General features: G+C 33.6%; 1 protein-coding gene across 1 annotated transcript in view; it reads left to right on the top strand.

The window, feature by feature from the left end:
• LOC139511935 (polypeptide N-acetylgalactosaminyltransferase 5-like) overlaps positions 1-12,377 on the top strand; it is a 28,327-nt gene that overhangs the window by 11,026 nt on the left and 4,924 nt on the right. Inside the window, exons 7-9 of the mRNA XM_071299129.1 lie at positions 521-694; positions 5,442-5,576; positions 6,940-7,038. Coding sequence (XP_071155230.1) covers positions 521-694; positions 5,442-5,576; positions 6,940-7,038 — 408 coding nt within the window. The remainder of the gene's footprint in view (positions 1-520; positions 695-5,441; positions 5,577-6,939; positions 7,039-12,377) is intronic.

Here is a 12,377-nt window from a genome sequence, read left to right as displayed (position 1 = left end):
GATTTCAATAAAATGTTTCACTGTATGTACTATTTCTTAGTAGTATCTAATTGGAATAACTTCTTGATAAGCAAGTTTAGTGAATATATCCCCATTCAAATGGTCGGGAAATAATATATTTCTACCATGTTTAAACTACTAAAATGGAAAACGAAATTTTAGATTAATTGTAAAGAGATAATGGACCTTTAAGAATTCAAGCATTGAAAAGGTAGATGAGCAAACTGAACAGATTCATATTGAATCAGACGTGTTGAATATATATACTCGTATATTAAAAAAGTTGTAGTATTGATACGAAAAACGAAATTCAAACGATTCAGCATGATTTAGTTCCGCGTCAGCATACATGGGCTATGTAGTGGCTATCACAAACGTGTTAACTTCGTTGTATAAAGAAAACAAGTAGATAAAAAGACACAAAGTCATGTGTTCCCGCTTTTTTTGTTTTTAGTATTTCTGGAATAGAATCAACCATACCATAATGCAATTGCAGATTCATGTATAAAATTTATTGTAGTATATAACATGTGGAGATGGAATATATATGATTCCCTGTTCGCATGTTGCTCATCTTTATCGACCTGTTCCTTGGCATGCAGGTAATACAAGGATATCAAATGAATACAGAGTTGCCGAGGTATGGCTCGACGATTACAAACAATTTGTATTCGAACAGTATGGTAATTACTCGGTGAGTTGAAGTGCATATGTTCCAGACCATATGAGTATTTGGACCATACGCGTATGGTCATGACCATATGGGTATATACTCATATGGTCCGACCATACGCGTATGGTCGGGGTAATTAACACGTTTACTGTTAAGACTTTACTTTTAATAAGGTATGATCCTTCTAGTTGTCACGTCATTGAGAAGACGCTATTAAAGATCGATTAATTAATTAATTAAACAATTTTCTTAATAAAAATAAACAGTTTCATATAGTAAATTTTACTCACTGGTCAATACTATAGTAAACACATTTTATACCAGTCCTATGGTCATTACCGATTTATTGTTACAAGTGAATGGCAATATGTCGTCTTCGGAAGATAACTTTCAAATATTTCTGAATGAACTTTTACTAAAGAAGTCAACTGTTTTACTAACTGACGAAAAGGTTGAAAGGATAAAGAGTCTTATAATTGACACTAAAGACGGACAGAGAACAGATACACCCAGATTTCGGCAATATGTCAAAGGACAAAGGATTCCAACTTGTAACTTGTGCCGTTTTAGGTTTAGAGAATGAGCTGTGTGTTCCAACAAAAGAGGTTAGAATTCTACATATTATGGCTTTGATTAATTTTTAATCTTTACATAAATCAGCATTAGCAGTTCTTTAGCAGCGCAATATTCAGAATTTTCCTATATGTGTTTTTGTTTTTAATTGCTGTCATCGCATCTTATATGGTTTTTAATAGTTGTAAAATAAATAGACGTTTTTTAGTTAAAAATGTTATTCCAAAAATCAGAATATGCATGTGGTATGACTGTCAATGACACAGCTCTCCACCAGAGACCGCATGACGTTGAAGTTAGCAATTTTTAGGCCTTCAACAATGATCGTTTTATTCATTCTGTAACTCTTACTAGCTTATTTCTTATACCTTTCTTTCTGGCCTTCTTGCACACTGGCGTCGTGTAGTGACAGTCGAAAATATGTTCAAGACTTTAAAGCTAGTTCACGAAGGAACTCGGTCTCATACAGGTTATCACAAACTATTCAAAGATGTTGAGGATACTTTTTACGGCGTCCCGAGAAGCCTTTGTAAGGAATTTATTAAAGGATGTGTAAAATGTGCGTGTAAGAAACCTCAAAATAACATAGCACCGTTAAAACCGATTTCATCCAAACATTTTATGCATAGGGGTCAGTTGGATTTAGTTGATAAGCCTGCAGATCCTGACGGTCCATTTTGCTGGATTGGACATTACATAGATCACTTTTCCAAATTTAACTTTTTCTGGCCACAAGAACGTAAATCCGCCATTGAAGTTGCACATAATCTAAAGGTACACGTATTTTCTGTCAATGGCCTTCCGTTCATTTTACAACATGACAATGGTCGTGAATTCTGCAATGCTATTATAAGAGAAACAATAAAGATTTGGCCCGGAGGAAATGTCAAGATTATAACTGGTAGGCCTAGACATCCTCGTACTCAAGGTCTTGTAGAGCAAGTGCATAATTCATTTCTATGGATTACTTGCCGCAAAACGATCTGAAAACCCTGGTTCTGGCTGGCTTGAACATTTGTACGAAGTGCAGTACTCTTTGAACACGCAACATCATTCAAGTATAAAGGTAACCCCATATGAGGCGGTCTTTGGTCAAAAGGCAAACGATGGGGTATTTGTAGGAACTAACGCAACTGACGAATTTATCAACGAAGAAGCAATTGAAATGTTTATAAGCGAGGATATACCAACAGACATAGACTCACAGACGGACAACGGTTCACAGACCGACATTGACTCACAGACAGACAACGATTCACAGACCGACATAGACTCACAGACGGACAATGATTCACAGACCGACATTGACTCACAGACCGACATAGACTTACAGACGGACAATGACTCACAGACCGACATAGACCTACAGACGGACAATGATTCACAGCACGACATTGACGCACAGAAAGACATAGACTCACAGATAGACAATGATTCACAGACGGATAATGACGCACATACAGACATAGACTCACAGACGGACAATGACTCACAGACGGATCATGATTCTGTTGCAAAACGTAGGCGGCTTGATATAGAGGCAGATATTGATTGCATAATCCTGCATGATCTTTTGACAGAAGAAACTGATACAGTATCAGAAACATTGTCGTTGACAAGTGTCGACTCAACACATGACAAAATAAGGCAAATAGTGGAGAAAAAGTATAAACACTCTGTTCAAAACACCATGCGTAAGTACAATAAGAAGATGACAAAATCGAATGCCCATATCGTAAAAGGCTGTTTTGTTACTGTGCGTATACCGGTAGTTGATAGGGCGTCTGGTGATTTTCCACGTTTATTATGCAAAGTAGATGACGTCACCGGCAAAGACCAAACTTTATTTAAGTTGTCCTGTCAATATGGTATATTGCAATCTTATTATGATATTGGTGATCTAGAACTTCTGCATAACACCGTAGACACATCAGAGTGGTCCACAACCTCAATATCTCTGCACGCAGCTGCTAAGAAGGCTAGCTTTTCCCTTGCTAGCAAACGGTGTAATTGCAAAGGTTCATGCACCACTAGAACGTGCAAATGCAGAAAAGCAATGGTACCGTGTGGTAGCAAATGCCATCCTAAAACTATTTGCAAGAACACAATAAGTGATGATAACTAACTCGTGTAACTGTGGCTTCAATATGTAGTGTTTATGTATAATCATGTAACCTTTGAATTATAAAATTAATCTATTTTCATGTTACCAAGGTTGTGTTTTTTTATGGTAAAGTTTATTGTATAATTTCAACGTTTCTTGTACATATTTGTAAAATACCTAGTATGAAATTCAAAACAGTGTAGCTGTGGCCATTGATTGACCCATCAAAATCATCCATTGACTGGGACAATTTACGTGAACGTTTGTCTGTAACAACCACTGTTCATGACGTACCTACGATAGACATTTAAACTGTGGGGTCAACAAAGGTTTCTTAACGCCTTTAATTATAAAATAATTCGAAAAATTAATCAGGAATAACCTTTGTGTTTTGATTTATATAATTGATATAAATCAAAATATCGTGTTATTTCTGATTAATTTTTCGAATTACTTTATTTAGGTGTTGAGAACCTTTGGTGACCCCATAGTTTAAGTGTCTTTAAAAAGTACATAGTGAGCATTGGTCGTTACATACAAACGTTCACCTAAATTGTCCCAGTCAATGAATGATTTTAATGTGTCAATCAATGGCCACAGCTACACTGTTTTGAATTTCATACTATATGGTCCAAATACTCATATGGTCCGGCCCGTTTATAACCAAACGAGTATATACTCATATGGTCCGACCATATGAGTATACCTATATGGTCATGACCATACGCGTATGGTCCAGATACTCATATGGTCCGGAACACATATATATTGAAAAAAATGTAAAATCACTAAAATACTGAACTCCGCGGAAAATACAAAACGGAAAACCCCTCAAACAATAGCAAAATCAAATGCTCAAACACATGAAACAGATGGACAACAACTGTCCTGACTTGGTACAATCATTTTCTTAAGTAGAAAAGGGTGGATTAAACCTGGTTTTATAGCTACCTAAACATCTGACTTGTATGAAAGTCGAATAGATACTAAATTGGCATGTTTTAAGTTTTACGCAAATGCAAATAACTTAGTATCGATTAAAATGGAACAATGTTAGTTCTGAAAATATTTTGTCTGCGAAATTTCTGTGATAGTGAAGATGAATTCAACACTTTTTCACATTGATCAGCATTCCGCTTTAAACTTAACATTAAATTAAAGCGTTCGATAATAAGGCGTCACAAAAAAACATCAGTTGTGGAAATGTATAACAAAAAAACAAAAAATACCTAACTCCAAGATAATTTTATAAATGAGGAAGCATATTACAACTGACAAAATCAAAAGTTATCAAGCAACGGAACGGATAAAAAAACAATCGCCATATTCCGAACTTTGTACAGGCACTTTCAAAGAAAATTGTTGTTTAACCTGGTTATATAGCTAGCTAAATCTCCCAATTGCATGACAGTTGTAGGTTTTATTTTTGTTACTTTTCCTTTTGTTATTTTTTTATCGTATAGTGCTTTATATAATGAAATGTGATGTAAAAGAACGGACTACTTCCCCAATGCCTGGTCTTCCCGTCACTTAACATAAGTACTCTCAATCATTAAAGCAAAATGTCTCCAGCACCTTGATATTTAATATACTAGTCGCAGTAAATGGTGTTCGAAGGCCGTACATTGACCTATAATGGTTTACTTTTAAAAATTGTTATTTGGATTGAGAGTCGTCTCATTGGCACTCAAACCCCATATTCCTATATCTATTTTATATATTTTACTATCACTATCGAGACAAAATTGGCCAAATATCAGCGTCATGGTAGACCAGACATATGTTCCATTTAACTAAATTTCATTTTTTCTTCTTTCTTCACGACATACCATTACATGAGACTTCCCATTGAATAATTTTAAATATTTGAGACCAGCACCACGGGTTCATTTGTGGGAGGGGGTTACGACTTCAAGTTCTTCATTTTGGAAAATAATGGAATAAAACGTAAATCTATAACTCGTTCCAATTACTAATTCTATGAATTCATAATTTAGTTTTTAATAATATATCTTGTTAACTGTAGTATTATATTTTTTGCCATGGTGTTGTTTTTCTTTCTCTGAAATAAGTATGAACATTCTTTTACAGTACACAACAGGTGATGTTGATGAAAGAAAAAAGATCAGAAAAAAGAACAAATGTAAACCTTTTACATATTATCTAGAGGTTGTCAAGGAGCTGATACATTTCTATGTTCCAGACAACTTACAAGCTAGTGGAACGGTAATGTCATTTAGTCGCAGAAAAACTGTTGATGTTTATATGAAGGTCGTATCCTAGTCGATTTGCTTCATTGTATAATTTACTGATGACAAGCTCTGTTTAAAATACTTAAATGACATTAATATAGATTTCTGTATATGGTCACAACTACAAAAAACCGTTCGACAAGTTTCGTAAGATTGATTTACTGTAAACCAACTTATTTTCGCAACCGATTTATTTTCGCGACTTTCGCGAGTAGAAAATAACGCGAATATAAATAGTATCGACTAGAATCTTTCCTTTTTGATGATAAACTCGTCATAGATACCAGGATTGAAATTTAATATTTGCGCCAGACGCGCGTGTCGTCTACAGAAGACTCATCGGTGACGCTCGAATAAAAAAAATGTTAAAATGCCAAATGAAGTACAAGAGAATTGAGGACCTAAAGTTCATAAAAGTTTTGCCAAATAAGCTACATCAAGTAAATAAGAAAATCGCAATATTAAATAGCCACGAAGTGGACTAGAAAGGGTAAAACGCGAAATTAAGTATCCGCGAAAATAAGTTGGTTTACAGTATTTCATTGTATGGTTACGTGATTTGTAGGAAAAAGAGTATATCAAAACATCTAGATACAGATAACCTTGCTTTGGGACAAATCGTTCTTTTCAAACTTTGATTTTATGCACAAAAATTTACCAAAGCTCTTGTAACCATCTAAATAAATTTGAACACATCCTGTATATTTGGATAACAGATGTATGATTTCACTTGTAACAATGTATTCTAGAACGTATTTAAAAATAATTTGGATTACATAAGTTTTAAATATTTATTTCGGCTTTAACTGTTATACATCGAATAACCACGCTTACCAAAACTGTTACCAATTCAACATCTTGACAAAATGTATGATGAATTCAAATGGATAAATCTATACACAAATAATCAAAGCATAGACTATAGCACACAAATAATCAAAGTATAAAATATAGCACTCAGGTAATCAAAGCATAGATATCACCCCTAGTTTTTTGGTGGGGTTCGTGTTGTTTATTCTTTAGTTTTCTATATTGTGTCATGTGTGCTGTTGTTTGTTTGTCTTTTTCCATTTTTAGCCATGGCGTTGTCAGTTTGTTTTAGATGTATGAGTTTGACTGTCCCTTTGGTTTCTTTCGTCCCTCTTTTATAGCACACAAATAATCAAAGCATAGAATATAGCACACAAATATTCAAAACATAGAATATAGCACACAAATACTCAAAGTATAGAATATAGCACACAGGTAATCAAAACATAGAATATAGCACACAAATATTCAAAGCATAGCATATAACTGCTGTAGGATTTTCAATCATGAGTGTCCTTGTTTTCTAGATCAAACCGGCTTTACAGAACACATCCTCCTTCTGTTTGGATGCTTCCAGCTTATCTTCAGTAACTTTACTTGCATGTCACTATCAAAGTGGGAATCAGGTAATTAACTTATCGTAATACAGACATCTAAATAACGTAACATTACATTCGTTGTACTTGTACACATTTTTTTTAGGGGCCAATCTCCGGCTTCGGGAGTTTATCGCTGTATTGATGATCCATTAGTTTTCATGTGCTGATTTCTGCTCTTTGGTCGGGTTTTTTTTTTTTTTTTTTTTGTCTCTTTTACATATTCTCTATTATCATTCTCAGTTTTACTAGTATTTTTGGGGTGTTTAACTTTTTGTTTAAATATTAACGATAACAAAAGTTAGTAAAAGGCAGCAACGATGTATCAATGTTGAATACGGTAAAATTCTTTTGAAATATAAAAACAAGAGGGGGAAAGGCGGACATCCGGTTTGAGCGTTCCTGGTAAAGGTAAATTCAGAAGGAGCTTAAGATGATAACAATTATTAAGTGCTTATTTCATTATTAAACTGTTTTGGGCTCAACGATATAAATCTAATTAACTTTTGTCTACATAAATATTCCTGTCAACATTTCGTTTTCTTTAAAATTGCAATTCTGATTTTCATATTAGACATGTTGACTTATACTTGAAATCAAATAACAATCATTAGCGTATCCAAGTGTGAAAGTAGTTCTGAGCTTAAACCCCTTTCTTTTTTCTTTTTTTTTTCTATATGAGTAATTTTCTATAAAAGGGTAAACCTAAACATGGTTTATTGGCTCCGTGTTCAAGGCCGTACTTTGACCTATTTTGGATTACTTTTACATATTGTGACTTTGATGGAGAGATGTCTGATTGACACACATAATATTGTGCTCCTTAGGAAAAACAATCGAAAATTACCATAAAATTGAGAATGGAAATGGGGAATGTGTCAAAGAGACAACAACCCGACCAAATAAAAAACAACAGCAGAGGGTCACCAACAGGTCTTCAATGTAGCGAGAAATTCCCGCACCCGGAAGCGTCCTTCAGCTGGCCCCTAAACAAATATATACTAGTCCAGTGATAATGAACGCCATACTAATTTCCAAATTGTACACAATGCTAAAATTAAAATAATACAAGACTAACAAAGACCAGAGGCTCCTGACTTGGGACAGAAGCAAAAATGCGGCGGGGTTAAACATGTTTGTGAGATCTCAACCCTCCCCCTATACCTCTAACCAATGTAGTAAAGTAAACGCATAACAATACGCACATTAAAATTCAGTTCAAGAGAAATCCGAGTTTGATGTCAGAAGATGTAACCAAAGAAAATTAACAAAATGACAATAATACATAAATAACAACAGACTACAGTTAACTGACATGCCAGCTCCAGACTTCAACTAAACTGATTGAAAGATTATGATTTCATCATATGAACATCAGGCACAATCCTTCCCGTTAGGGGTTTAGTATCATACCATCATAACATATATGAGAAGAACATAACCCGTGTCATGCCAACAACTGTTTTTAGAATAAATGTGTTTAGTTCCGATGCAAAGACCTTATCAGTGACTCAATATTAACGCCAAAATATGCAATCTTTAATGACTTGACAACAGTATCGTAACTATATCCCTTCTTAATAAGTCTGTTTAAAGGTTTTGTAAGAAACGTCGCACGCTACTGGTGTTACTTTGGTAAAATCAAGGACAAGACACATTCATCTTATTAATTTTTAAACATAAAAATTGATATTATAAAGTGTTGTATATCATTTTAAAGCTTTTAAACTCTTCTTTCAGATTATTGCAATTTTGTATATGTAACAGACCATTTTCATTAATTAAAACTCAATAAAACCTTTATTTTGCAATATGATTTCCTTGTCCCGCGTTACACTTTTAATTTTGTGTAATTCTGAATACCGTAAAAAACATGTAAATTTTATTACCAAACGATAAAAAAAAATTTCTAGAACAAGCAATTCATAATTGGGCGATGACGTAATGTCGATTTTTTTCTCTCGAAAAGACGGTAATATAAAAAAAATGGGTCAAGATGATACAAATTATGTGTCCCATGCACGAAAGGTTGTCGTAATTTTTGTTAAATTGTCCAAAAAAAGGAAATTCCAGAGCAATCCCCATGTCGAAAGTAAATAATTCTTATACTAGTATTTTGTACAAAGATCACACTTTCGCCTCATGCAATAATCATGAATTTTTAAAATAAAATTCTTATTATTCGAGTTGAATAGCAATGTCCGACATTTTGTCCCCTTCAAACCAAATTAAATGTAGGGTTGCGTTTTCTGTTTTTTCATGATGTTTATTTAATACAGTGCTATTTGCTACATAATTTTTTTTTATAATGGATGAAAGTACAAAAAATTATCTGTATTTTGATATTAAATTCCCATAAATTAGATCTAATATACGAGATATCAGATAAAACTAAAATGTCCGATACAATGTCCCCACATACGATTTTGACGTTATTTAATCAAATATACTTCTAACGTTCCGCCTAATTGTCATTATTGCGGTTTTCACAGACGATTTGGAATACGGCTATTTTATTTTTTTGCTTATTAAGAAAACTTTAAAATTAATGTTTTATGTTGAAGTTCCACCGATTCATAGAGAAGGGGTTGGGAGAGATTTTCTCGCGGAACTGAAGTGTTTTCCGAACTTTAATAGTCGGATCCGCTATAATACAAATTAAAAGAAAAAAAACCAGCAATAATAATTATTCCCATTAATTCCCTTGCATATATTTGTGCAGAACTGATCGACATGCTAGATATGCCGTAGTCCTTTCGCCTTGACATTCTGGAGTGCAAAGATGGGTGCATTTGCAGTGCATAGTTTATCCATAAAAAAAGTAATCGATTGCCTTTATAATTAAAATGTATATAAAACAAATGGTTTCAATTCAAGTTACCTTTTTATTTTTAATTTGTTAATAAAACTAAAGCTTAACATCTTTTATCTAAGAAAAAAAAAATAATCCTTTCTCAGGGGAAAAAATCAATCCTTTAAAATTTATTGTAAAAGGCCATCTGAACAACATGCATTGCAACGTTTTTATTTTGGCTTACGTCTTTGAGTGTGTAACGTTAGGTGACACCAGTATCGTGCGAGGTTTTGTAAGCTTTTGAGGTGAATACTGACATGTTTGTGCTTTGTAAAGAATATTACCATAAAAGATTGGATGCGAAATACCTGTGCATATAAGATGTTTGCATGTTGAGTTATATTTACGAATTATTTCCTTATACCGGTGATAAAATTTAGTAAATGTTTTGACTAGTTTGTGATATCGAAAACCCTGGTGTAATAATTTTTCAGTAATACATAAATTTCTCTCGTTAAAATCGAAAACATTGTTACATACACGAGCGAATCGTACAAGTTGAGATATATAAACACCGTAAGATGGTGACAAGGGAACGTCACCATCTAAAAACGGATAATTACCGATAGGAAATGAAAAATCATCCCTTTTATCATAAATTTTAGTATTCAGCTTTCCATTAGTGATATAGATATCAAGATCGAGAAAAGGGCAGTGGTCATTGTTAGTATTAGCTTTTTAAAGTAAGTTCAACAGGATAAATTTCATTAATATACATACTGAAGTCGTCATTATTGAGAGCCAAAATGTCATCCAAATATCTAAAAGTATTATTAAATTTGTTTATCAGATGTTGTTTCGATGGGTCTTTGCTTATTTTTGTCATAAATTGTAACTCATAACAATATAAAAACAGGTCCGCAATAAGTGGTGCACAGTTAGTCCCCATTGGAATTCCGATAATCTGACGATATACGGAATCTCCAAAGCGAACAAAAATGTTATCTAGTAAAAATTCAAGGGCATATATTGTATCAAAGCATGTCCAATTAACATAGTTTTTTAGCTCACCTGGCCTAAAAGGCCATGTGAGCTTTTCTCATCACTTGGCGTCCGTCGTCGTCGACGTCGTCGTCGTCGTCGTCGTCGTCGTCGTCTGTCGTCGTTAACAATTTTTCAAACATCTTCTCCTCTGAAACTACTGAATGGATTTGAATGAAACTTAACATGATTGTTCCTTAGTATATCCTGCACAAAATGTGCGCTTCGATTTTTGATCCGTCAAAAAACATGGCCGCCGTTACTTAAAATAGAACATAGGGGTCAAATGCAGTTTTTGGCTTATATCTCAAAAACGAAAGCATTTAGAGCAAATCTGACATGGGGTAAAAATGTTCATTAGGTCAAGATCTATCAGCCCTGAAATTTTCAGATGAATCAAACAAACCATTGTTGGGTTGCTGCCACTTAATTGGTAATTTTAAGGAAATTTTGCAGTTTTTGGTCATTATCTTGAATATTATTATAGATAAAGATAAACTGTAAACAGCAAAAAAGATCAGCAAAGTAAGATCTACAAATAAGTTAATATGACCAAAATTGTCAATTGACCCCTTAAGGGGTTATTGTCCTTTAATGACAATTTTTCACAATTTGTTCATCATATTTGCTAACTTTAAAAAATCTTCTCCTCTGAAACTACTGAATGGATTTGGTTAAAACTTAGCATGGTTGTTCCTTAGATTATCTTGCACAAAGTGTGTGCTTTGATTTTTGATCCGTCAAAAAACATGGCCGCCGTTACTTAAAATAGAACATAGGGGTCAAATGCAGTTTTTGGCTTATATCTCAAAAACGAAAGCATTAAGAGCAAATCTGACATGGAGTAAAAATGTTTATTAGGTCAATATCTATCAGCCCTGAAATTTTCAGATGAATCAAACATCCAATTGTTGGGTTGCTGCCACTTAATTGGTAATTTTAAGGAAATTTTGCAGTTTTTGGTCATTATCTTGAATATTATTATAGATAAAGATAAACTGTAAACAGCAAAAAAGATCAGCAAAGTAAGATCTACAAATAAGTTAATATGACCAAAATTGTCAATTGACCCCTTAAGGGGTTATTGTCCTTTAATGACAATTTTTCACAATTTGTTCATCATATTTGCTAACTTTAAAAAATCTTCTCCTCTGAAACTACTGAATGGATTTGGTTAAAACTTAGCATGGTTGTTCCTTAGATTATCCTGCACAAAGTGTGTGCTTTGATTTTTGATCCGTCAAAAAACATGGCCGCCGTTACTTAAAATAGAACATAGGGGTCAAATGCAGTTTTTGGCTTATATCTCAAAAACGAAAGCATTAAGAGCAAATCTGACATGAAGTAAAAATGTTCATTAGGTCAATATCTATCAGCCCTGAAATTTTCAGATGAATCAAACATCCAATTGTTGGGTTGCTGCCACTTAATTGGTAATTTTAAGGAAATTTTGCAGTTTTTGGTCATTATCTTGAATATTATTATAGATAAAGATAAACTGTAAACAGCAAATATGATCAGCAAAGTAAGATCT

Source organism: Mytilus edulis, chromosome 2 (assembly GCF_963676685.1).
Source record: "Mytilus edulis chromosome 2, xbMytEdul2.2, whole genome shotgun sequence".
NCBI classification, from domain to species: Eukaryota; Metazoa; Mollusca; class Bivalvia; order Mytilida; family Mytilidae; genus Mytilus; species Mytilus edulis.
Note: the sequence above shows the minus strand (reverse complement) of the source record. Positions and strands in the feature narration are given on the sequence as shown.